Genomic DNA, 27316 nt, shown 5'->3' with positions numbered 1-27316 from the left:
CTGGGGGGGGGGGGGCGGGTCCACGGACGTCTGCCTGGGCCGGACCAAGCGGGCCCCTGACATGGGACGGTCCGTGGGCTACGAAGGGACTTCCTGCTTGTGTCATCAGCTTTTCCTCCGAAAAAAAATGCAATGGAAAGCAGCCGTGGCGATGCACGTGGGCAAAAAAAGTATCTGACAAATAAATAAATAAACCAACGACTTCCACGCACAAAGACGTCACTCTCTAGGTGACAAAAAAAACGTTCTTTCACCTGGTGTTCTGGCGGTGAATTGCTTTACGACACGCGCAAGGCTTTTTCAGCCATGAATTGAAGCGACGCAAGACGCAGAAGCATGTTCCGGCCTTGAGCCCAACGAGTGGTGATTAGTGGGTCTCAGTTAGGCGTGGTTAAGCTGTGTAACATCATTCTGCACCGTGGACTCCGCTAATTCACTTCTCTTTATCTAATTACCCAGGGTGCTGTCTCACTCACGCACATGCACACGCCACCTGCACATCTCTTTCCTGCAGATATGCGAAATGACCTCATTATTCCTGAGGTATCCATTCATATTTATATTTGTATGTGTTAATAAACAGCCTATTGTCCTCAGGTTACTGAGGCCGGTGGCCACAGCCAACAATATGGCTTATTATTGTTTCTCTGGAGACACGGGGTGTAAAAGGAACCCATCTTTTCCTCCACATCCTCACCGGATGCTGCAGGCTTTCATGAACACATTCCTGCGTACGGAATTTGTTTTTGCAAAATATGCCGTAATAATATTTGATGGTTCTAGATATGCACTGACCAGTGATTGTGGTGCCATTGTACACCTATAACCTGCGGGTATGATTAGAAGTGATACACTCAGTGATTTCAACATGCTGGGGATACAGGAGAGGAACTAGTCCCGTCTGCCGCGTTGCCCTTACATCACGAAGACCTGGCTGTGGTGCGGCATTGACATTTAAACACAACATCTGTATGCCGAGGAGACTTCATTTGCCTTTACTTTAGCTGCTCACACATCCCCCCCCACTCAGGCAGAACCAAACAATGGTTTTCATCCAGGTCTTTGGGAAGCAGGACACCACTGGTTTTCTGTCCTAACAGCTAGTGAATATCCTTTAATTGCATTCAGACCCTCATTACATGGTGAAAATAAAAATCAGCGGGGCTCTGAAACCCCTGCATTCATAGCTTTCATAGTAATTTGATTTTTATTTCGAGTAAAAATTAGTATCTTTCAGATTTTCTGTAGTTCATCTGCCGCATTTGATTTAGTTTTTATTTCCATTTTAAATTGTGTGTTTGTGTGTCACAGTAGATGACGTAAGAATATAACGGGCTGTCTGGATTGAAAGGCTTTGTGTGTGAGGGTTAGAGAGAATGTGTAGTTATTCCTGGCAGAGGGACAGTCTGTGACTCAGAGATAATGGTTCTCTGTAGAACGTGTGTGTGTGTGTGTGTTAGTACAGGACTATAGATATATCCTGCTGAAAGCTGTGTGTGTGTGTGAGAAATAGAGGTTCTGAGAGGATGGTGCACATATTGCTATTTGCTAGGGACCACCATCAATACCCCATGCACGCACACACGTGCCCCTCCGCACCCTAGCACCCATGGGACTTGCCTGACTTCATTAAGTAGGCCTGCTGCTGCTTTCTGCTGTGGTTGGGTGGGGGTGGGGTGGTGCAGACAGAAAAGAGAAAGGAGATGTGAAGGATTTTTGTGGGAAAGATGAGCAGCAAAGATGAATATATAAACTTGTATTTGGACTAAAAAAAAAGTCTACAGGTGAAATCATGTGTCCACATTTGCAGTTTCGGGAGTTTTAAGAACTTTTACTGTTTTTTTACAAGTTATCTTTTTCCAATTGAAAAACCTAATGCCTACCAACAATCAAAACATAACCAGATAGTGCAACATATGGGATCCATCCTTAACGATGAAGATAATGATCCTGTTCTTGTGTGCAACCAGAAACACCACCAGCTGCGTTTGCCTCTTCCATCCCTTTATCTGACTCCGTTCTGACCATCTCTCTCTCTCTCTCTCTCTCTCTCTCTGCTTCCACGGCGTGATTAAGGACTGAAGACAAGAGGAAAAAAAGAAAGAAAGGGGGGAGCGATGAGTACTGAGGGGCTTCATCTGGCTCCTCCCTCTGTTGCTATGACAGCAGGTTGTGTTGGCATGCACTGGAGTTGGCACTGCCCACACCTCTGGCATCACGGCACCCTGGGGTGTGGGTGGGTGTGTGTGCGCGCGCGCATGTTTTTTTTTTTCAATGTTGTCCATGAAATCGTTTTAATGATTTTATCTCAAGCTACTCTTGAAATAATCACACTGAGACACGCATTGTTTTGCAATTGCATTTTACAAAAAGAACTGCACTTCAAAGTACTTGTGCGACGCGGCATCAGGAAGTTTCTCCATTCTATAAATTGAAAAATAAGAATGTGATATAGTATTTGAAACGGCGGTGGACAAAAATACGTACGGTCATGGCCTTGACTCCCATCGATGAGTTAAAATAATGAAACCCACTGTTCTCTCGTCCCACTGCTTATGTGCCGCACACTGCTTTAAGAAAACCCTCTTTGATGCTACTCCGTCCTGAGCCTCTCCGGCAATGACCTTATGTGCGTTAAATATAGTGAAGCCCCTGTGGAACATTGGAATTTACTTTCTCATCACACATAGTATGTGATATTTTTTGAAGCGTTTACAACAAAACAACTGCACATATTTACATGCACACGTGTTTGTGCATGTATGCATACCTGTGTGTGTTTCTCTACCAGGCCAGACGGTGCTCTCACCACTGGACAGATGGCCAACGACCTCCCTCTCCTCTTTCCCGTCCCTTCATCCATCCATCCATCCCTCCTTCTCTCCCTCCACTACTGTCCCCCTCTCCTGCGGCCCACCGCAGCACTTTGAATCCCGCTTTCCCAGCGTCCTCCCTCCCCGTCACACACCTGTCCCACAATGCATCGGAATGACATGCAGCTGGTGCACCTCTCTCTAACTCTGTCTGACTTTCGCTCACCGACACACTATCTCCCGGAAACTAAATGGACTCGGCTGCAGTTCCTCTTTTGTTTTATTGGAGCGGACGGTGAGCGATTGTACTTTGCTCTGCGGTGCAGATGCCGATCTCACAGGGTTTGGGGTGTAGGCTATTTCTGAAACCTCTCCCAAAGCAACGTGGATGGAGACATGGCCAAGAATAGCACATCACAAGAGAGAAATACATTTTCTACCACACACACACACAAATAAAAAGATGTTGGTAGCTCCTAACGGATAGAACTGAATTAGAGCTTAATGCTTTCTTTTGACCCTTAACTGCACTCTCTGCAAGTATTTTTCATTAAAAGTAATGTAGGTTATTGATTTCCTGTAATGGTCGGCGCCCAATTTAATGACTGAGCTTTGACTCCAGTGAGTTAAACGTTTATTAGTCTGGGGATGCCAGACAAGGGGCGGGACACGTTGCCTGACAATTATCTGTGGATTAACCCAAATCACCCCCCCTACAAGGTGTAAACGTGGGGATAACCTGCTGCTTTTGGTCAATAGAGAACCAATCACAATACAAAAAGATCAAAAAAACAAACAAACTGATGATAGTGATGTTGTGCTCAGATGAACCATAATAATCTGAAATATATTAACCGCTCATATTACCCTCAACAAAAAAACAAGCGCATCTGAAATTATTATTGTTTGATAAATCACAACTACTTAAATACTTCTAAAATAAGTTTAGGTAAAGTTAACAGAATGTCATTCTTATAATCAGAACCTGTCATATTAGATTCAATGTAATAAGTAGGCTACCATCTGAGGCAACAGCCCGCTGCTTACAAGCACTCGTCTTCTGCATGTCGCCGGCCCAAAATCAAGGGCCTCCATTAACTTTGACTTTGGATTGGTTCATTGGCTGCACGTACCCTGCGGTCAGTCCTCCTCAGGTTCTTTTGAGTGGTTCATTTGAACTCTTTGGTAATGTAATGAATGGTATTAAGTGGATTTATTCTGGGAGAATATCACCACTTACTTTACTTCCCCTCGCCTTTTTCACTGGCATCTTGTTCTGTGTGCTGTGTATTAGTCCAAGTACTTACAATGTTGAAGTGCTCAGTTGACGTGATTGGTGCGATGGGCTTTATTAGCGTTGTCGGGTTATTCCCCACATGTTCCTGTGAGGTTCAATAATTTGAGACCGACGCCAGAGAAGCCGGCGTCTTCAGTGTCAATCCTTTTGGATCCTCAGCGTTTATAATGTGATAATAAGGTGTGAAAATGGATACACAATGGAGCGGTGAGGATTGGGCCGACATGGCCTTCCTCTAGTCCCCCTCTTCCGCTCTGCCTGTCTGCTACCAGGACACACACACATTCACACACACTCCCTCATCAAGACATAAAAGAAAATGTCCCACGTTCAAGTAAATCTAAGAGAAAAGATTCCCATAGATTCAACGAACACGAATACGTAAGCTTTTTAACTCATGTGCGTGTGTGTGTGTGTGTGTCCTCAGAAGTCCCGGCGTGTGACAGAGACACGGATCCTAAAGAAGGTCCCCGGGCCGTCGGCGAGGACGGAGAACCGGAGGATCACGAGGACCACGACGACGACCTCGACGACGAGTCCATCTTCACCTGCGACAACTGTCAGCACGACTTTGACTGCCTGGCCGAGCTCACCGAGCACAGAACCAACCACTGCCCAGCCGGTAAGACCCCCCCCCCCCCCCCCCGCCCCCCCCACGTGCACTGTGTGATGTACATGCAGCGGCCTGCTGTGATTCACAGATGAAAAGGGCTCTAAAGACGCAGGGTGGTGGATAGTGATCGGATCACCATCACCAATATGATGGCTTTCTGGGTGACTCCCAGTCTCCCCTCTGTTTCTCAGTAGCTTTTAGCTATTTGGTTTAGTTAAACCCTTGTACTTGCACTCAAACACACGCATACACACACGTATAATGGCCGTTATTAGTCCTCGTGTAATTAATGAAGGGGCTTCTGGTTCCTTCAGATTAAACCAAAGGCTTTCTTAACAAGCCAGCAGATACACACACACACCCCCACACACACTTGTGTTCACATGCTTCCTGGCTACTGCAAGGCAGTCAGTACGAGTGTGCTGTGTGTGTAGCACTTAAATTGTACTATAGCACTTAAATTGTACTTATAATGGCACTTTTCTATAACATGTTTTGAAACTGCTTATTTGATGAAAATTGTACTTTCTTGTTACTTGTTCTTCTGAGTTTGTATCTCTATGTGGAAATGCACTGATTGTACGTCGCTTTGGATAAAAGCGTCAGCTAAACGACTTTAATGTGTTTACTTTTGATAGAGGGATGAAGAAATAGGGGGGCGGGGGGGGGGGGGGTGGCTTTGTTTAAACTGGTGAAGACAGTGTTTCCAGAGACTGTGTGATCTAGTGGGTAAGACACCCCGCCTCAGCGAGCCGCTTACTCACCCGCTGGCTCGACACCCAATCCCAGCAGGGTCACGCTTAGCCAGATGTTTGTGTACGTCATTGGAGAGTCTAGTGGAGCTATAAGAACTTCATGCAAATAACATCAACGCAGACTGTGGAGTTGCTACAGAACATTCAAACAAGGAGCAACATGAATGTTAGTTTTAGTCTCTTCAGACTCGGTCTTAATCCTATGCTGGCTTCAGCCCTGATGCTATGCACAAAACATGTAATTTTTTTTTTATACTCAAAATTAGAAACTCATTTATGCTTTTTAACGTTTGTTTAATTTACTTCTGCATGCTGCGTCACATTGAGACACACGCACACGCGCACACACACACACGCACACACACTCCACGCTCGGAGAAAAATCACGCCGCCAAAAGCGCAGGGCTGCAGTCACAGCACGGGATGTGGCCTGTGATTTCAGCACAGGAGTCTGGGGAGGGCTACATGTTGCAGAGTGAGAAAGCAAAGGGAGGGAGAAGGGGGATGGGGGGGGGGGGAGGGCTTGGAAGAACGAAAGAAAGAAAGAGAAAGAAATGAAATGATAAAACATGTTTTTCCCTTGAGATTGAGTGGTTCAGATTGCACAGTAATCCCCCAGCTCAGCGGGATGTGTGTGCACTTGCATGCGGGAGTTTGTGTATGTTCTATGTGCTAATGCGTGTTATTGTGTGTCTGTGTGTGTATATCTGTATGTGTATATATATATATTATATCAGTCTGATGTGATTGCTGGAGTGTGTGTGTGTGTGTGTGTGAAGTTATTGGTGGGTTAGGGTGCAGATTTTTGTTATTATTAATATTATTAAGGAGAAGGCTGCATTAAAACACATGGGCTAAAGAATCCTTTGATGTTCTCTGGTAGGGACCCCTGAGAGCCAGTTTAGTAAAAGGCCATTTGATGCGCACACACACACACACACAGCCCACTGGGGATTAACACACGCCATGCTGGATCTGCAAGAGAGAGGTAATGTGTTCATGCTTTTGTAGTTTGACAGCATACGCGAATCCAGACTCCGACGTCGGCCATCTTGGGGCCATCAGCCCGGGGGGGGGCAAATCAACAACTATTATTATTCCTATTTTATCATCCACAGACAACCCTACTGGGCTATTTAAAGACTTCAATTGGTGACACTAACCACGGCCACCTGAGCAGGAGGTCTTGTCGTTTTAGCTTTGCTTTTTCTTAATTACAAAAAGCAGAACATGTAGCATTCCAGTTGCAAAAGGCAACCTCATGTTACACAAAGCTCAAACATGGAGGCTGTTGTAGTTTTTTATAGGATCATTTACTATAAGCACTTTGAGGATTAGAAACTGCATGACACTTTGATCAATCATGTTTTGATCGTATCTCCTCACCGAGCGATTTGGAGGCAATGATTCTTCATTCTACAAATTGGTATCTACAGTATGCAGCACCGCCTGCTGCAGCTAAACAGAAACCTTCCGATATTTAGCCCTTCAGCCTATTGAAGTTTCCTGTGTTCCACCCCCAGCGAGCCGTATTTGTCATCTGCGGATCCCACGTGCTGCCCTGAGAACCATGTTAGTTGGCGGCAAATTATCTACCGAAGTAGCGCTTGTGTCCGTAATGCTAACTATACTGTTGCAGCAAATGGGTCCCATGTTAGCAGCTAGCTGTGGCTATAACATTGAATGGGTCCCAGGTGCGGGAGTGAAGCACCAAGTAATTCAGTGCCACTCTAGCAGAAGGCCTATAAAGAGGCGCCATTAATTTGAGTGGAAATTGGAAAACACACACACACAAACACACGCAGAGGTACAGATCAATGGCACATGAATGTGTGTACAGCCACTGAAATCCACACATATGGTTCATGCCACATTAATGTGCATGAGCCCAACTGCTCAGCTGGTTGTGTGTGTGTGTGTGTGTGTGTGTGTGTGAGAGTATGATAAAGAGTGTGCGCTTCAATTACAACACCGTTTCTATTCCGTTCCACTGCAGCTTTAAGCCGGTGTGACAGCTCGGCTTTTCAATCGTAGATAAGTTACTCACTGTGTGCGTGTGTGTGATTGTGTAAACTGCTTCAACACAAGTGTCTTGCTGTGAACCTTAGGTCTCAATAGTAGTACCCACAAAGGTATACCATCGCTTTTTAAGCAAGTAACTAATGCGGTGATTCAATATGAATCGAAAATACAAGAATATATCTCGTTAAATTGTACATAAACGTCTTCATTACCAATACTATTAAACCACAAAGATCGGCCCTTGAGTTTCTCACCAGACAGCCCCCTTTAACAAGATTGAATGATGCTAACTTTATTTATTTATTTCTCGTGCGCGAAACTCCTTTCTACTGTAGAGCTATAGAGCTGCACCGCATCATAATCTAATTCAGCATCACCTCCTCAATGCGGATTTGTTGATCACAACGCAGCATTATTGGGCCGGTGTTGTGTTTTCAGGACTTTTGCATTGACTCGTGTTCATAGTTTGTGGCATCCCTACATAGTGCACAACTGTGTTTTTTCAAAAGGAACATAAAACATAATATCCATTTACTGTGTGTGTGTGTGTGTGTGTGTGCGCGCAATTGAGACGCAGCAAGAGTCAGGGGAGTGTCAGAAGGAGTCAGAATGTGGAGCAGAGGCTCCCTGAGGAGAGGAGGAGTGCAAAAAAACTCCTGCTGATCAAATGCAGAACATTCTCTGGCCCTGCTCTGCCACATGAACACACACACACACACACACACACACACGCTTTGATAGAGGAGATCCCAAAGTCCGTCAAAACGAACTCAAGGTTGGGTCAGTGTGACGTGAGTGTTTTAGGACTGTAGCCTGTGTTTAGTTATTCTCTGTCTAAAAGCTGACTGACACACACACACACACACACACACACCATTACGGGGTCAACAATCTAATGCCATAGGAGCGAGCAAGAAGGTTACAAAAGAAATGAGTGTTAAAGATCTGGGCAAATCCCCTTGAGGGGGAAGTGATGAGAAGGTATGCAGGAAGAAGACGAGGGAGCTGTCAGTCAAGGCAGGGGGGCGGAAACTGCCGCTGTCAGTGACAAATAGCAAGTCATTAACCCAGCTAGTCGCTTCTGAGATGGTGAGAGTGTGTGCGTGTGTGTGTGTGTGTGTGTGTGGGCACCAGTGAGAGCCAGATACTGTGCATGTTTTTTCCAAAGGTATCTTGTGAGGTCTCTGTTAATTGAGGGCATACAGCTGCACTCTCGTCTATTCTCCCTCCTCTCTGTGGGGGAGAGGAGAGATTACCGGGGGGTTGGAGGGAAAGGAGAGTAGTAAAAAAAGGAGTTATTGGGGACCTGATGAAGACAGGTGGAGTAGGAGTAAGGCTTAGAAGGTGGAGGTAAAACTTGCAAAGACAAAGTGAGAGAGGCGGAAATAGGGAAGAGGAGAAAAACATAGAGCGTCTGTTCCTGCAGGGACCCTTGGGTGACTGGTTTGCCTCCCCCGGGGCATCTCCCCTCTGCTAAGCTCTCACCGTCTGTTGCAACCCGCTGTCATGCGCACACACACACACACACACACACACGCACACACACCAGAAACACACCTCGCTGCGTCTGTCGTCAGGATAGCAGCTGAGTCCTGTGAGGCCAAGACTCTTATTAAAACCACAGATCACTTTCTACGATAGAGGGAGCGGAGGAACGGGGGGTCGGAGGGGTCGTCATCGGAAAGAACACTAAACACAGCCTGCTCTCTCCTGCCGCTTTGATTTTGATTGACAAAATAAATATAATTCTCTGTCATTTGTATTTTTTAGTTTTCCTTTTTTTCACCCCCATTGACTTTCATAGTCTATTGCTCCTGTCTTTTTTTTTTTTTTTTACTCCAACCCTCCATTTTGCCCTCCACATAACCATGCACCGCCCCCTGCCCCCTCCCCTCTGTGTCTCTTTACCCGGGGGTGGCCCGAAGATTCCTGTGCTAAGCCCTTGGCACACTAGTGCACAGCGCACACACAGACACAGCTGGCTGCCGCTCAGGTTTTCCAGGGAGAGAGCCGGAGCCCGGCACCAGAGGAGGGAGGAGGGAGGGGGGGGTTACAGCATGCAGAGAGGGAGGGGGAGAGGGAGAGATGAGGAAGGGGTTGTTGTGAAGTCATTTTTCATCACAGGGTTCATTTTTCACTGCAGAGTTCTCCCACTCTCCTCACCGCTCTATTTCTCTTTATCTGTCCTCTCCTCCTCCCGTTCCCCTCCCTTGATCCCGCTTTGTCTCTCTTTATCTTCTGTTTTTACCCGTTTTTTTTCTTTCTTCTTCCTGTTGTCCTTTCTACCCCCCCCCCCCCCCCCCCCCACCCATCCCACCTCTCTCTACCTTTCTCTCTCCCCTCGCCTCAACTCTCCCATCCTCTCTGTCTCTCTCTCTTTCAGCCTAGTTTCTCCTTTATGAAATATGGATGGGAGCAGTTTTGGGCGCGCTGAGAGGTTCGCAGTTGGAGGGAGGGAGGGATGGAACTTGGGAACTGGCAAGGGACGGCGAGGGGGGGGAGAGAGAGAGCGAGAGAAGAAGGAGGGAGGGAGGGAGGGACGTGCCTCGTGCATGCACCTAAACACCTCACTGAGCAATCTGTCAACATGTCAGCAACACATGTTTGGTAAAAAAAAAAAAAAGCGAGATAGAGAAAAAAGGGGCTGGGGGGGAGATGGTAAAAAAAACATCTCTCCTCTACCAGTGGGAGTAATGGCTCCCACCAGGGTTCTGGAAATGCTTTGAATTCAGCAGATTTCTATTGCGGGGTCCTCCCCCGGGGGCGTCTTTTTTACAATGCCTGCATCTCAGAAATTTGAGCCCGAGGACCCCTGGGGGCGTCCTTTCATAATGCCTGAAAATGTAGGGTTATATTGTGTGCTCTTCCCCATGGGGCTTTTATTAATACCTGTATTCACTGCCACTGGAAATTACACAGGCGGCGCCGCAGGGGCCCCGGCTCGCTCCAGGAAGGGAGAAAGACTCTGCAGGGACGTTCTCTCTCTTCTCCTCTCACTACTCTTCCCTTCTTTGCCCCCCCCCCCTCCCCCTCCCACCGCCCTCCTTCTTCCCCCTGCTCCCTCCTTGACTCTCTTCCCCCTTTTTCTTACTTATTTGCAAGAGTGAAAAAGAAGAATTTGCCAAAGGACACGAGACGTGTATTGTGTGTGTGTGTGTGTGTGTGTTGGCACCACCCCTTGTATTCAGCCCTACTTTGCTCAGAGGAGAAGAAACACTCGATTAAAAATGTAACTTCCCTCTCCTTTCAGTCTCATCTCTGCCTCCCTCCCTGTCCTCGTGTGCCTTTGTGTAGATCTTCTGCAGAGTAAATATTTGTGTGTGTGCGTGTGTGTGTGTGTGTGTGTGTGTGTGTGTGGACAGAAAGTATCCTAAATGTATAGTCCACATAGTGTGTTTGTGTGATTTAGCTCGCCTGGTAAGGTATTGACGGAGAGCACTGTGTCTCCAAACATTCATTAGAATTCTTCAGCCAAAGGGTTTGCCGCTTCGCTCTGCGTGTCAATGTGCATGTGTTTATTGATCAAATATTTACAGAGCTGGATTATAGAAATACACATTTACATATCTTTGAATAAATCAAACGTCTTTTTTGATCTCCCGGTCGGACTGTTTAGATTTGGGATTCGGATGTTGCACTCTGACTGTGTGGCTCTGGACGTTGCATTTAGCGCCCTGTAACTCTGTGGCTTATTAAATGTGGCTAACGTTAGCTGGCTAATTAGCCCAGCGTGGAAAGAGGAAGATAAAACGTCTCAATATTAATTCTCAATTCTACTTCACTCTTCTCCCGGCGGAGGAAAGCACTTTGCTCTCGCCAGCCAGTCTTTTTTCGTGAACTTTGATTCCTCCCATTTTACCACCTGCTCCTTCGCCTCCAGTCGGGGGGGCCGGGTCCGATCACACGGCGTTCGCGCGCTTCCCTTCCACGACGTGGACTATTCTCCATTGGCCTCACGACTACTGGGAGTGGATTAAAATCCAAGCCGGTGGCCTTGCGAGTCGTTTTCAACGCCGAAAAGCCACAAAGCCACATTTCTGTGCGACTCGTCAACGCCGCGTCGACGTGTTTTCATTTAGTCCGCTTCAAAACAGCTTTGGAAAAGTGACGAGTTACTCCTTAACAACACGACTCCCCTGCACCGGCTAATTACAGTATCACGCGCCGAAGTACCCTGCGGTAACCCGCCTGGAGATGTGACAGCCTCTCGTCTAGACTAGACTTCGTGGCGTTCACAGGCATCTCCTTCTATTTGAGCAACTTGTCACCAACATTTTTCGGAGGCGTCCCACTGGTGAACAAACACACAGGTTTAGGGAGCGTGATTAATTAGAGCGTCCCGTCACATCCGTTTTTTAAGCATCGAGCTGCTTGATGTGCTGACACGAGATAAATTGTGAAAAAGAGGGGTGAGGGAGGGAGGGAGGGGGGGGGTAATTTTACCCTCCTGACTTCACGTTGCAACTTGTATCACAGAATCCACGTTTAACCAAGTATATTTTAAAGTATACCCCCTGAAGTTGTATTAAAATTGTTTTAATTCGGATCAAACTGTATTTGTTCCCTGACTCATCAATGGCTGTGGACTCGCCAAATGTGTTAGTCAAGGGTTGTGCAGTGAACAGATAGTGTGCTAAAACCAACATCCTCAGGCTGAGTTTGCTCTGGCATCAAATCTATTTCCAATAAATCCTGTGAAGGGTTTTTTGGACACTTAGTAATCCAATTGCAAGTACGTGTCCAATGGCTTTCTTTTTCATTGGGCACTATAGTCTATAGTCTTCTGAATCATGACTCCCAAAGTGTGTGTCCGTGTGTGTGTGTGTGTGTGTGTGTGTCTGGATAATGAGGAACAGGCCATTCCTTTGGATTCCTGCACCCCTGCCAACAATCAGGACCCCCAGAACCTCTACCCCCTCACCCCCCCCCCTTTCCTTCTCTCCCCCCATGCTGACACCTGGGACTTTTCTTTCCCTCGCTCTCCCTTTCCTTCTTCCCAAGTGGAACATGCAACCCCGCTCCATTCGATACACCACCTCTCTCTCTCTCCTCTTCCACGCTCCGTCCGCTTCCTCCTTCTGTCCTTCATTCTCATCCTCCTCTCGCTCACTGGGACCCCGAACCCCTATGTCTCCCAATCATGCGTCCTCTCCTCTCCCCACTCTGTCTCGCGGCACACAGACCACAATGCCTGCCTCCTTCTCCTCTCTCCTTCCCTCCTTGCTGTCCCTCCCCGCTGAGTTCTCAAACTCGAAACTGACCACATCCCTTCCTTTCACCCTCTATCTCCCTTCCCCCATAACCTCCCTCCATTCTCTCCCCATCTTCTCTGTTCCCCGTGGAGCTGGCCCCAAAGCTCTGATCCCTTCCTCCATGCCCCCAAACCCCCCCCACTGTGCGCTCCCAAGACACACACACACACACACTCTCTCACGCACACCCTGTGGCGTCTGGCCCCAAAGCAGCCCCCAGTCTGTCTCCCTCCCTCTGTTATTCCACTCTCTCTTTTTCTCTCTTTCTCTCTCGCCTTCACCACACTTTTCTGTCCCCCACACTCTGTTCGATGCATTTCCCTTAAACTGTTTCTCAACCTTGTATTTTGAACGCTGCTCTTTCTTGCATTCTGGTGAATGAATGAAATGAAGGGCGACTTATAGTGTGTTGGATCATTGATCCACTCTGCATTCTTTTGGTTCATAATACAAGGTTGACAACCAATTCCATCTCCATTCTGTTAACGAATAGAAGGGTTCTTTATTTTCCCATAAACAAAAGACACCTAGACCTCTTAGCATGTTGGCTTTTAAGAAGAAGTTTAGTGACAACCTATGTGTCTCTGCTACCTTAGTTATAGATCTTATTACTTGATTTGTTAAAAAGGTTGGGGTAAATTGTGATGATTTGGGGCTTCGTTGGCAGAACCAAGGTTTTCCCTTTCTGTGGTGTTTAGTTATTGGTTAAAAATGTTTTTACTCGTAGAAAGAATTGTATATCTGGGATCGCATGAGTCATTGTACAGATAGCGGTGCTCAAATGCCCAATACACAACTCCCATCTGGGACTGTATCCGGATGGCAGCAAAGACTATCGCCTAGTTATCTTTCAACACCTGTCCATCAAGGACGGGTGTATGAATATAAATATATAGCAAATTCCACCGGCACCCAGCTTTACAGCAAGCATATTGAAATTTCTATTACAGCTTGCTGCATACTAAATCTTTATACAAAGATACACTCAAGTGTTCGGACACACACACACACACACACACACAGACAGTGGTGGCAAAGGGCAGCGTACCACCGGGAGAGGGCCTATAATAGTTTTAACCCAGCGCTCAGGTGTGACTCTCCTTTGTCCAGCCAAATGTCAGAGAAAAGCACAACTCCAGGGAGAGAGGGTGGAGGCTGGGAGGGAACGGAGGACCGGGCCTCACTGAGAGTGGAAATGCAGGAAAGGGGGTGTGCGATGCATTTATGTGTGTGTGTGTGTGTGTGTGTGCGTGCACAGTTGACTGGCAGTGTGCGCTCTCTCTCGGCTGAATGTATCCCTGTGTTTTCTCCACGGAGGCGCTGGCCTACTGTATTTCCAGCGGCATAAACGGCTCTTTTGTTAACCAACTGACCGACTAACCGCTACGTCCAGCGAGTGAGCGGCTGTTCTTGGCAGCCTGTCCGTCTGCCCCCCCCCCCCCCCCCCGGTCACGTGGGGGCTGGGAGCCTTGCGCTCTCTGCTGTGTTCTCGCTCCCCGCCTTCAAGGGCTCCCCGGGGGGGGGGGTGGCGAGCAAGACCAACTCTGCCAGCCTCTCTCCCACACTCTCATTTACCCCCTCCCCAGCGCGCATGCACACACACTGACGTCAGCTGCTCTGGGCCTTCTCCCCTGGGTGCAAGCAGAACCCTTTGTCCCCCCCCCACCCTGCATTCTCCCCCCGCCCTCCTCTTCTCCATCTCTCCTTCCACCCTCGCTCCTTGTCCTTTGTCCCTTGAAATAGCTGTCCTGCTTACTGCCTGATTGGAATTCACTACACTACGGGAAGTCACAGGGGAGGGCCATTGTCAAGTGTGCGTTTTTGTGTGCTCACATACATGTGTGTAAATGGGCTTTTCTTCCCCCTCTTTGTCGAGCGACCACGAGCGCTGGCAAATTTGCGGGGTTTTGCGCGGCTGTGCGTGTGCGCATCGAGGAGACACGCGGTGCGGCTGCTGTCGAGACGAGCAGCAGTTCAGTAACAACCTAAAATGGCTTATTTTTTACATGGTAACTATCTTGATATTCAACACATTTTCATTTCATATCCCGATCAAGTTTGGATCGTCTGTTAAAACGGGACGGATGATGCGACGGCGAATGCAGGACTCTTAGCCAGGATGCTGCTGTTTGGGGCCTGTGTGAAACCAAATGATCAGAGTTAGCTTATTTTATGTCTTTTTTCTTAACAGATATTCCTAATTCAATCCAAATCCAGAATCTGTTTTTTTTTGGTTATTTTCCCGGCACTTTTGTCAATTTACAACATTGATCGGGTGTTCAAACCAATCTTTATTTTGGAGAAAACATGCTTCCCTTGAAAGGAAAATGTAATTTAAAGTTCAGTTGAATGGGAAGGTAATCAGCTACAACGTCTGGGAATCATAGTTTTTCTTTGGTGTATATATTTTCTACATGTTACCATGAACGTGTGTTTACAGTCTTCTAAGTGATGTGTGTGTGTGTGTGATCATGCATGCTTCTGCTCCCAGCATGAATCCTAGAATTGGGGTTAAGGAACAAGAGAATTCCTTCCTCGTATTCCCTCCTTTCCTCTCCTGCGGTCTCCCCCCCCCCCCCCCTCTGTCTTTGTCTCACTCTCGCTCACCAGAAAAAGTGGGATGTCTTGAAATATTAACCAATCGTCTCTTCATTTTTCAAATATGATAGAAAACACACTGCTAAATAAGTCAGGAGCGCCGGGGCAACAACACAAACAACCACGATGAGGGGAGGGAGTGTTTCAGCGGGGGAGAGACGGGGAGACTGTTTGCCAGCATGGGTCGTCCACCCTCCATCCATCCGCTCTATATGTTACTCCACTTTCCATTTCCCCCCCCCCCCCAATCTGATGAGAGCATCTAAATTGGATGACGCATGGAGGGGGGGGGGGGGGGTAAAAACAATGACCCGGAGTGGCTTCTGTGGCTGACGGAGGCCTCGCTTCACCTCCACAGCGCTGCTGGCACGTGGCCGGAACTCCCCCAGAAGGAGGCGCCGCTTACGTTGGCCCGCCACCGCCCCGCGCTCCCCTCTCTCTCTGTTCCCAGGACGGCGTCGGGGGGTTAGGGCTCAGTAGGTGGGGGAATGGGTGCTGGGTAGGGCCCATTTCTTGGGGGTGGCAGGGTGAGCGGATACCCCCCCCTCCCCCGTTGGCTGCCAAGCTATGCGGCCTGCGAGTGAGCAGATAAAATGTTTTTGTGCGTGAATGGGAGTGAAGAACTGCTGTGTGTGTGTGTGTGTGTGTGTGTGTGTGTGTGTGTGTTGGAGAGTTCATCCTCAGAGAATAGTGTCCGTGGTGGGAGGTGCAGTGACAGCTGCTGGGGGGGGGGGGCGGGGGCTGCTTGCTGGCTGATAAGGGGGGGGGGCTTGCTTCACATCAGAGACGTGTTGAAAAGACGAATAATTCTGGAGAGCATCACACACCACAAACACAGAATGTCCTAGGATGAGGGTTAGGGAAAGCTAGATAGGGCTGTGGGACTGGAAGCAGAATTTGTGTGTGTGTGTGTGTGTGTGTGTGTTGGAAGTCGGGGATCACAGTGTTGAAGTATTAGAGAGTGGGTAATGTATGTGAATGTGCCTAACTTTGTGTACACATATAGAACAAGTCGCCTTCCAAGTTGACGTAAGTGGCAAAAAATTCCAAAACATACACACGGCTCCCATTAAGACAAACACGACTTTTACGGCATTCAGCCGCACACTCGTGAAGGCAAAGTGGAACACAAACATTGCTACACAATGCACCAGTGCCCTATTTTCCAGTGAAACAGAGTTGTTCAAGATTTCCTCTGAACTTAACATGTCCAGGTTTATTACATGTTTTCTGACACTCCTCTCAACAGAAGGTATCCACGAAAGACCCTCGGTTTCACTTAGCGTGATGCTTCACGTCCTCTGCGGCTCCTCGGTGTGTCAGCTGCATTAAACGATGCGCTGAATAAGTCGACAGAGATTCAAGGCAACCGTTACACAATTGTACTCCCATTCCCATTCAATTGTGGGAAAACTTGATATCTCAAATCACATATTTCCACACCTGCAGCAGGAATAGCAAAGGTGTAAGTAAGTAAGTAACGAGCAGGTGAGAACATGTGGCCTTGTAGAGGAGGACATAAGAATCCGGCTCACTTCTACCGACCACGTTTCCGTATCGAAGACCAAACCGCTCTGTTCAATCCACTCTAGTAGCGTGATGTGGTTTTTTTTCCCCCTTCTTTTTTCTTTCCCATCCCATTTTCTTAATGTAATAAAAAGCCTGCACCAGGCCTTAATTATTCATATTTTAGTAATACAATCCAAGTTAACAGTTCAAACATTAGTACATAATAAAACTCCTGAGGCTTTGCTTTTAATTTAATTCCTCCGTTTAAATTAATTTCGGGGCATGCTTGTGCTTTTAGCTTGCTCCTCCGCCGAGGGGAGGGGGGTTGGGCAACAGAGCGAGTGTTGTCGGGGGGGCTTTCCTCGGCGAGACAGAGCTGCTGCGGGGTGGAGGAGACGGCCATGCAGGTGTTTTAAGCAGGGTGGGGGCAGAGGCACTGAAAGAGAGGGACACATCCGAGTGGGAATCTGACATCCGTACCAAATCCCATCCGAGTGGTGAGGGACAATCGAGCAGGTGGACGCTGAAGGATGGATGGAGGGTAGTGAAGGAGGGCGGATCGCCAGAGGGAGGGAGGGAGGGAGGGAAGGGGGCGGGTGGCGAGCGAGCGAGCGAGCGAGCAGGTGTAGGGAGAGAGAAAGAGATTGGAGGAGGATGGAGGGATGCATGGAGGGGGGAGGAGGAGAAAGGAGATTAGCCATGCTGATGCTAGGGGGTCCCCTCTAAAGGCATGAAAGCACACTGAACCCCACTCAGTCAAAGAAGCATTTCCATTTCTCTGCTCCCACCATTCTATTCTGTGTGTGTGTGTGTGTGTGTGTGTGTGCGTGTAATGCAGAGACAGAAGTTGAGTTTGCTTCGCTTATGGGTTCCAACTTTGTGCGTGTGTGCGTATGTTCGGCTGCATGTCTACGACTGTGTGTTTATGGGTGTGTGTGTGTGTGTGTGTGTGTGTGTGTTTGATGTCAGTGTGGTGCGTTCGGATCCCAGAGCAATCCGCTTTTCTGCTGTGCAGACCAACCAGTCAGTGGTCTCCATTGATCTGCACCCCTCTGCCACCGACACTCCCAACCCCACTGTGTGCGTGTCCCTGTGTGGCGGGTTTGTGTGTGCGTGTGTGTGTGTGTGTTTTCTGTATGTGCTCTCACATTCATGTTTCACACCGGGTGTGTGACTTTCTTTGACTCCCTTGTGCTTTTACATTTCCCTTTTGTCGATCTTTGAGAGCGTTTGTGTGCGTGCATCTTTTCCCGCAACATGTTTGTGTGTCCTAGTGTTGTTTTGTCTGTAAGTGTGTGATTTTGTATTGTTCCGGTTGTGCATTCATGACAGGGAAAGACTGGTGGGAGGCGTGTGTGTCTGTGTGTGCTTTGAGCCTGACATATTACCAAAAGATGTAAATAAAATGTCAAGACCCATTAAACGTGTATAAGATTATTGATTTTAGCCCTAATAAACCAGATTAGGTCTTTATTGTCATTTCAACAAAACCGCTCTGGGGTCCCATCAAGTACACCTCCCTCACTCTCTCACACACATGTCACCCACGCACACATTCGAAAGCCAACTCAAGGTCAGGAAAAGGAATCATCGTGACAGTGGAGGGGCTTCAAAACAAGCCGTCCAGAAAAGAGGCTCCTGTGTGAGTTAGAGACCACACAACGACGGCAACAAAGAGCAGCGCTCACACACACACACACACACACACACAGGGAGCGACGCACGGACAGAAACAAAGGTAGATTTCGTCTGTCTGTGTCTCTGTGTGCGTGTGTGTGTGTGTGTGGTGAATGAATGGGTGAGTGTGTGTGAGCTGTAGACATGAAACGGATCAAAGAGGGAGAGAGGTCGGCAGAGGAGGAGAACGACAGGGAGAGAGAGAGAGAGAGAGAGGGGCCAGGGGTCCAGTGATTACAACCTACATCCGCCAAGTTGAGGTGTGTGTGTGCGTGTGCGCAGATTTGACTGTATGGTCCTCTCTGGATAAAGTTTTAATACCCAAAGGAATGCAGGCATTTCTGTTTTTATTTCATACTACTGGATTAACTTGTGTTTGAGTGTACTAGTGCACATTTAGCTTGAAAATCCCATATGTGTCGAGGCTGCACAGTAATAAAGGGACACATATACACACACACACACACACGTACGACACAAAGTGTGAATTCATCTCACCTCAGTTGAAGTTAATGTGATAAATTTGAGTTGCATGTTCAGCTTTATGGATGTTAGTTTGTGAATATTGTGTGTGTGTGTGTGTGTGTGTGTCCCAGGGAGCGTTCTCTCCCCACCTCTCCTGCCGTCTGTGCCTCTAATCCCTCAGTGTGTCACTAATGGCAGGTCCAGGTGTTCTGCTCTGCTCTGCTCCTCCCTTGGGGGACTCCTCTTCGGTGGGTGTGTGTGTGTGTGTGTGAGTACGCTCTCATGGGGGTCGGGAGGGGGGGGACTCAGGAACTGTGAGTAGGGGGCTGTCCACGATCCCGTCCTCCAGAAGGGAAGGCAGGCAAGGGGAGCGGCGTGCAGGAGGTACCCGCTTCTCACAGCTTGCTCTTGGCTTTCCCCTGGGCACAAGAGCCCCCCAACCCCCCCACGCAACCCCCCCCCCCCCCACGAGGCGCCATGAGCCACATCGCCTCTCTGTCTCCTTCTTCTCATTTCCCCATTAGGCCTCTCACACATCCAGCCAGGAATGGAGAGGCATCGCAAGCTGGTTAAAAAGAACCATTCGGTGTGTCTGCACACACACACACACACACACACACACACACACACACACACACAGAGGTTTGTTTACCTGCAAATTTGTGCTTCAGTGTGTTTGTGGTTTGAACAGCAAGCTGCAGCTGTCATACATCACTTATTTACACGTCCCACGTACGCATAGGGGAGGGCAAGAGGCCTTGTGTGTGTGTGTGTGTGTGTGTGTGTGTGATATTGTTGATACGTCCGTAGATCAATCACAAAGTGGAAAATGAAACCTCCATGACGTTCTTGCCACGCACCAATTGTCCGTCTTCGCTCACAAGGCACGCTTTAAGGTACGACTCCAGCCCTGAGTGTGCGTCATGTCGGTGCTTCTGTGAGCATACGTGTGTGTGTGTGTGTGTGTGTGTGTGTGTGTGTGTGTGTGTGTGTGACTCAGGTGAATGTGTCTCTGGCTTAGCGAGCGGTGCGTCGGTCCTCTCGCCCGATGGCGGCTCGTTCAGCCGCCGGCAATCGACACGACGGAGCCGCCCCGCTTTGTGCGTGTCGGCGTGTGTGTGCGTCTCCGCCGTGCGGAATGTGTGCGTTGGCACGGTGTTGTTGTTGATCTAACACTCTTGCCTGACAGCTGGTTCTCATTTCTGAGCGAACAAACAGCAGACGAGGTGGACGGCGAGCAGCAGGATGGAGGGGGGGTGCGAGGGGCTTGGTGGCTGGGGGGGGGGGGGGGGGGGGGGGGACAGGAGGGACAGGACCACTAACCCTGGTGGCCAGTGCCGTGCTCCCTGTTTTGACTGGAGCGGCGGAGGAGATGAATCAATAACGGGGCCCTGTGAGATGCGAGGCTCGTGGAGAGCGAGTCTGAAAAGAGGAAGGATGAGACCGAGAGGGAAGTGTGCTAAGAGGAAGCAGATGCCAGCCCTCCTCTGCCACATGGTGTATGTTTGTGTGGGAGAGAGTTGCCGCATGCATGCGAATGCTCGCGTCTTCGGGCTGTGTGTTTGTGTTACTGTGGAAACACCATGTGGTGTTAGTATGGTATATGATAGCGGTAAAGCGACGTAGTTGGCACTGAATATATGGTGTGCTTTTTGGGGTATATTATTCTTTATTAAAATAGTGTCATTGTTACCATTATTTTATGAGAATTAAGTTACTTAGATTTTAGTTGTAGTAGTAGTAGTAGGTTGAACCCTCTGTTTCAAACATGTCAGTAAATGTAGAAAAATGTACTTCGTCATTTACTAGCTCACGGCAATGCGCCCAAATTACTGGTTCAGTCCAACCAACAGTCCGGAATGCAAATTAATTTAATATCATAGAAGACAGATATCTGCTTAAAATCTTTACATTTGAGAAATAGTCACGTTTTTTTATTTTTTTTTGTCAGCTTCAAAATATGCTTATTTTACATTCAAAGATGTTACGTTTTGACAAAGCAGCAAATCCTCATCAGTGTTTCATAGAAAGATGTTTAAACGTATTAAAAACTGACATAATCCACTAAATGTTTCAGCTCTACATGCAGCACCATTTAATACATCCCAATTTTCATCATTAAAACCATGACAACACAGGTTTTTAAAATACTACCAGAATATTTGTTACCTAAAAAAATTAGCAAATTTGAAAAAAAAAAAAAAAACTAAGAGCAATGTCAAAATACCTCAAACTTTGTCTGTGGATTTCTGTTTTGACCAATTAGAGGATGTAAGGATAGTTGTTGTATGTTTCATTGATGTTACCCACCGGAGTCAAACGTTCTCAGAGGTTCTCACTCCTTCTTTTTCACGGTCGATCCAAGTCTCCATAAGACGCACTCACCTCTGCTCTTCTATATGCGTTCTTTGTGTGTGTGTGTGTGTGTGTGTGTGTGTGGCGTTTGTATACAGTACGTTATGCTGTGTGGTCGGGAGACACTCGTCATCTGCCAGGCTCACGGTCCACCCACCCCCATCCTTAGCCCCCTGCCCCTAACCTTCTGCCCTCAAACCAACTCGCATTGACACACAAACACACTCTGCCCATATGGAGCAGTTGGCGCCCAAAAGCTTCCAAAGCAGCCGGACCCATTCCCAGGGCAGAAGGTGAGGGTCCCCACAGCCTGCTTAGTGTGCGTGTGTGTGTGTGTGTGTCTGTGTGGGTCCGTCCACCGGATCCTCAGGGGCTCATGGTATCAGACTGTGCCTTATCGTCCTCTCTGTCTGTCCTCGCCGTGGCACACATATATGTGTGTGTGTGTGTGTGTTTGTCTCGACAGGCCACATCCCCTGTGGCCCTGCGGGGACGGCAGCAGAGGACTCGTGCACGCGTGTGAACCGCTCCACCCAGCGTGTGTGCGCCGCGTTGTAGCCGCCACATCACACCAAAATGGACAGGAGATGTCAGAAAGGTGTCACCTGTTGAACAGATGTGAACTTGTGGCGGCCTCTGCTTGTGTTCTCGGTTGCCGTACCAACCGATGACGGATGATTAGGTAGCTTCTCTTTTTGAGAGAATGTGTGACTTAGTGGATCGTGAACTGGGTTATGGTCACTGGTATTGTTTCTGTTCCCTCATAACTTAGTATGCAGCCTCCCAATCAGCTGTGCATTATTCTAACCTGCTGGATGTAAGGAATGCCTCGATTCTAGTATTGGCGAGTTATCCTTTAATTGTGTTTATGTGTGAGAGTGGGGGAAAAAAAATAAGAGTTTTTGCCTGGCTGCCCAGGGAGAGCCAAGGGTGGAAGTTGTTTTTCTGCCCCCTATGGTGTGTGTGTGTGTGTGTGTGTGTGTGCGCCTGCCTGCAGCAGCCTGGGGCCATCGGAGGGGGCCCGGGGAACCGTGGAAGGAGGGAGGAAGCGAGAGCAGGACGGACGGACGGAGGGGAGGTTAGAGAGGGTCTCGCTGTGAAAGGTGCCGGTTCGGGCCGATGGCCAAACAGAAAGGTGGAAGGGGGAGGGAGGGGCCATTGGGGGGAGGGACGGGGGAGGGAAAGACAGGCTGACTGAGGATTCAAAGTATACAGTTGTATAGCCAAGGTGAACTGATACTATTGGGTCCACTGTTGATAGTTGACGTAACAAACCTGTCTGCATATTGTTTGTGTACCTCTTAATGAGGACAGTCCTTATTTTAAGTTTTGAATTTGATCAAAGTAAGGATGAAAGGTATGGTAAAACCTTTGATAATTCCTTTGATACCGGAATATTTACACATTCAAACTCCAATACATCTTTTTTTTCTAGGGGTTGTTTGTCATCTTAGGTATGTTTTACTTTATTTTGAAATTCAACTGATGTTTGTCTTATCATTTCACTTTTGTTTGTCTTATTAATTATTAATTTATGATGTTAATTCTGAATTGTCTGCATGTGGCAGTAGGCAGTCTTTAGCAGTAGCGGCACAGGGAGCCGTAACATCTGAGCTCCTTTTGATTTGAACATCAAAGCCAGAGACGAGAGACAGTGCAACATCCGTGGATTATATTTCCATTTCAGGCATTTAGCAGCCGCTGTTATCCGGAGCAAACTAATTGAACTCCTTTTCTTGAGTGCTGGTTCCATGTCAGCCCATCGAGTTTTTACTTCATCAGTTTGCCAGTCGTAAAAAAAAATGGTATGCAAGATTATTTCTTCTTGTATTTTTAAAAAGGTCCTGCCAGCTTTGACTCCTCCACTTTAGAATCGTTGGTTCAAACAACACAAAAGTTTATTTTACCAAGTGTTCCATCTGATAATCCCTGCCTCTTTTGATGCCATTTCCCTCTGTGTGGCAGTCATAGAGCAACAGGGTTCCGATGGGCGGCGGGGGGGCAAGTAGACTGGTGTGGGTGGGGGGCAGAAACATGAAGAGAGATTGATCAGCGTGTGTGTCTCTTCATTAGAGTGTTTCTCCAAGGCTGCGTCCTCCACACGTTGCCACACTGTCTGGCCTATTAGAGAGGCATGCAGGGTGTGTGTGTGTGCGTGTGTGTGCGCGTGTGTGTGTGTGTGTGTGTGCGTGTGTGTCCGTTCAGGTAGACTCGGGTGGTCTGTTTAGTTCCTTTTTTTTTTTTCCTCCATTCCTCATTACAGACCCCTGGTTTCTCCTTTCTTCTCCTTTATTTCCTCCCCCTTTCATGCCGCCATCTCTTCCCCTCTCCTCTGGAGTTCAGAGTCCGTCCATCTGGAGCGTCCCCCCCCTGCCCCTCCTCTCCCTCGGTCCCGTCCAGGCGCGAGAACACAGGGGTGAAGGCCAACACCAGTAGGGGAGGGACGGATGGAGAGATGTCAACGCTATAATGAGTAACAACATGAAAGCTGACGGCCGGAGGGAGGGAGGGAGGGAGGGAGGGAGCGATGGTGGGAGGCAGTGGAAGGGAGATGAAGACAGACGAGTAGGGGGACTGCTGGGGACAGAGGGAGGGATGACGGATAGAGGGAAAGGACGGGAAAGGAGAGGACTGCAGTGAGAGATAAAGCGGCGGCGGAGCAGTCGGGGCCCTGTGGTCCTCCTCCCTGCTCCTTCTCGTTGGTTTTCATTCGCCAGAGGAGGGGAGGAGGAGGAGGAGGAGGAGGAGGAGGAGACGGGGTTTGAACCGCGTGTGTCGGCGTCCGCCTGCTCCTGCCAGTTTCTTTCTTCCCCCCCCCCCCCCCCCCCCTCAAATACTTTTTCTTCCCTACTTTTCTTCGCCCTCCGTTCCCCCCCCCCTGCTTCTCTCGAGGATTCTTCTCTAATTTAACTTTTCATTGACATCTTCCTCGCTCCCCTCCCCATCCTCGTCCTCCTGTTCCTCCCAGTCTGCCACTGGGCCTTGTCTTGCCAGGTCCCCTCGCGCCCGGCTGACAAAGGCCCCGTTAAAAAGCCGTGTGATCCTCCATTTTAGCGCCAGCCACGCTAGTCAGAGGATTAGGGCTCTTTAATGACGCTAATCTCTCCTCCCCTTCTTTCTCACTACCCCCCCCCCCCCCTCTACATACCCCTCAAAAAAAGGGATTTCTCCCTCTTGCTCTGAATCCCTCTTGTTCAATCTCTTCCTTTCACTGTGTGTCTCTCTCTCTCTCTCTCAGCTCTCGAACGGACTCACTCCGGTGTGTCTACGCTGACCCCCACGTGTCCCTGTGAAGGGACACCTGTCCTTTCAAGGGGTCGTTGACTTGCTGCGTGACGCACTTCATTCACAGGGATAGTTTGACATTAAAAACGCCAGTTCAGGCCGGGCTAACAGAAATCTCATCATCACGAGGAGTGAAAAACCGTTAATCATTTCAAGGAGGAGTTGTTGGTGACAATAAATCAATAACAAAAAGTCAATATTTCTCAAACAATTCTCAGAACTATTCTCTTCCCCGTCTATGTTCCATTGTCAATGTCTCTCATGTTCTCTTATCCAACTGCCTTTACTCCCCCCCATATTTCTGTCTCCCCCACATGTCTCTGTCTCCTTTTTAGGCTTCATGCCAATATCTATTTGTTATGTTTACCTAAACGTTTTTTTTTTTTTTCCTTCTAGCTTCTAGTCATATTTTTTTAGGCATGTTTCACCATCCCTTTTACACCCCCCCCCCACCCCCCCGCCGCTGGTTTTTATTTGCTCATCGCAGTGCCTACATCTTCTCTGCAATCGATTCATCACAAGGATCCGTTTTCCGCCCCCTCTCTGCGAGGCGTAATACACAGTAGACACACACACACACACACACACACGGGCGCACACGAGGGAGACGCACGAGATTGTAGGTTGAAGTAAAGCGATGCATCGGAGAGGTTTCTAAAATTACCAGCAGGAGCTTCTCCTCTGCACGTGTCTGTGCCTCGTCATGAATATTGGCGCAAAATCACGTCGGACTTTTTCTTCCTCCTATCCCCCCCCCCCTTCCTAATACTCCAGATTCTTTCTTTTCTTTCTTTGATTTGTTGCTGGCCTAATTGATATAACTAGCAGATAAAAGCAAAGAAAACACTGGCAGCCCTCCCTCCCCTCTCGTTTGCTCTCTTCTTTACATTTTGCAGGCTAAATAGCCTCACCGCGCTGCTTCACAGGGCGCACAAAGGCCGACAGAACAATATCGGGCCTTATTCAGTTCCCCCTTTTGTTGCATCAAATCCTTTCTGAAGTGTCTATTAAGGGAGTCGTGGCCTTTTTGTCGCCCGAGCGTCAGACTGCACGGGAGGGGGGGGGGGGGGGGGGGGGGAAACGGGGAGAGAGAGGGAGAGGGGCGGGAGCAAAAGAGCAATGCATAATCTCCTATGTATGACAGATAAAAGGAGTGAATATCGCCATCTTTCCGCTCCGCTCTCCACATCTCCTAATCGCTTTTCCGACGTTTCAATCTGCCGAGGCCCTAATGAAAATATGATGAGGCGGATCTATGGTCCTCGGGGACGGACAGAGGGACGGGAGGTGAGGGGGGGGGGGATGGAACGAGGGATGGCTGCAGAGGGAGGATAAAGGGAGAGAAAATACACTCTGTCCTTATTCCCGGGCTCCGTTGGGGATACATAGTTCTTGGAGCTTTCTATTTAGATGTTGCTGCGGAGTGTGTCTCGCTCTTCCCTTTCATTCTCTTTTTATCTCTGCCATCTTCTTTTCCCTCTGTGTGTGTGTGTGTGTGTGTGTGTATTGTGTAACCAGGATAAATGTGTTTATTTTTTAGTTCATATTCTCTCATTTGAGCTCCCAAAGGACGCCTCTACCGCCTTCTGGCTTCCAAGGAAGACCTAACTTTTTCCTAATAATTCTAATGCTTCCTGTTTTACCCCCACTTTTTTTCTGTCTGCGCTTGTCTTTCCACTTTCATTTATACTTTTACAGATCCTGCAGCTGTGTACAAACTGTGTGTGTTTTCTTGCTGCGGCCTCTTTTTTTTTTTCTTCTTCTTCTTCATTTTCACAACCTCTCGTTTCCCTTCCTGTCAGATGGTGACGATGACCCAGCAGGGCTTTCCTGGGTACCTTCCTCGCCCTCCAGCAAAGACGTGGCATCGCCCTCACAGATGCCCGATGGCTGCTGCGACCTGGGCATGGCCACCGGCGGCGAGGAGGAAGGAGGCACCGGCCTGCCGTACCCCTGCCAGTTCTGCGACAAGTCCTTCAGGTAGCGAGCTCTCCTTCCTCTTGCCCCCCCCCCGAGGGGCGCGAGGGGCGCCATTAGCACAGAGCAGCTGAACGCCACATTCGGCTGCTCAGCTGCCTCCTCACATGCCGGATACCAATGTGCACATGAATGAAAGGTATTCTCAGTAACGCCATGGTAACGTGGGGCACTACGGCAAACAGGAATGAGGTGAATACTTCTCTCGTGTACATCTCCAGTGACTAGCTGAGCGCCGCTTTAACAACAGCTGTCACACACACACACACACACACCACGAAGTCGTCATCATGATCCTCTGTGTGACTTTTACCTTTTGCGTCCAGTCCTCTCTATCCCTTTTTGTTTATTATTCATCATTGATGCGGGAAGTTTGTCTTGTGAATTCCAAAGATTAAAGTCACACTTTTTAAAAATAATTTGTTGAGCTCATTGAAACGTGTCCACTACTTAAACAAATGTGTCTGTCTCCCGTTGGTTCTCCTCAGTCGTCTGAGCTACCTGAAGCGCCACGAGCAGATCCACAGCGACAAGCTGCCTTTCAAGTGCACCTTCTGCAGCCGCCTGTTCAAGCACAAGAGGAGCAGAGACCGCCACGTCAAACTCCACACAGGTAGATGCTTAGCCCCCCAGGGCTGCTGAGTGGGGGGGGGCATCGGCACGTATACAAACTCGGCAGCGTCGATTGGTAAAACACC

At 48.5% G+C, this 27316-nt stretch overlaps 2 protein-coding genes across 4 annotated transcripts in view; both read left to right on the top strand.

Annotated features, from left to right (window-relative positions):
- The window catches only part of LOC119195886 (histone H2AX), a 545468-nt gene that overhangs the window by 71494 nt on the left and 446658 nt on the right, over positions 1–27316 (top strand). The window lies entirely within an intron of this gene.
- Positions 1–27316, top strand: part of znf423 (zinc finger protein 423) — a 103137-nt gene that overhangs the window by 18511 nt on the left and 57310 nt on the right. For all 3 annotated transcript variants that reach the window (XM_062562741.1, XM_037451135.2, XM_037451133.2), the window contains 3 exons: positions 4538–4732; positions 26444–26621; positions 27107–27231. In XM_062562741.1, coding sequence (XP_062418725.1) covers positions 4538–4732; positions 26444–26621; positions 27107–27231 — 498 coding nt within the window. The remainder of the gene's footprint in view (positions 1–4537; positions 4733–26443; positions 26622–27106; positions 27232–27316) is intronic.

The sequence above is a fragment of the Pungitius pungitius genome, chromosome 6 (genome assembly GCF_949316345.1).
Source record: "Pungitius pungitius chromosome 6, fPunPun2.1, whole genome shotgun sequence".
NCBI lineage: Eukaryota > Metazoa > Chordata > Actinopteri > Perciformes > Gasterosteidae > Pungitius > Pungitius pungitius.
The sequence above is the reverse complement of the archived record's forward strand: the minus strand, read 5'-3'. Positions and strand labels throughout refer to the sequence as shown.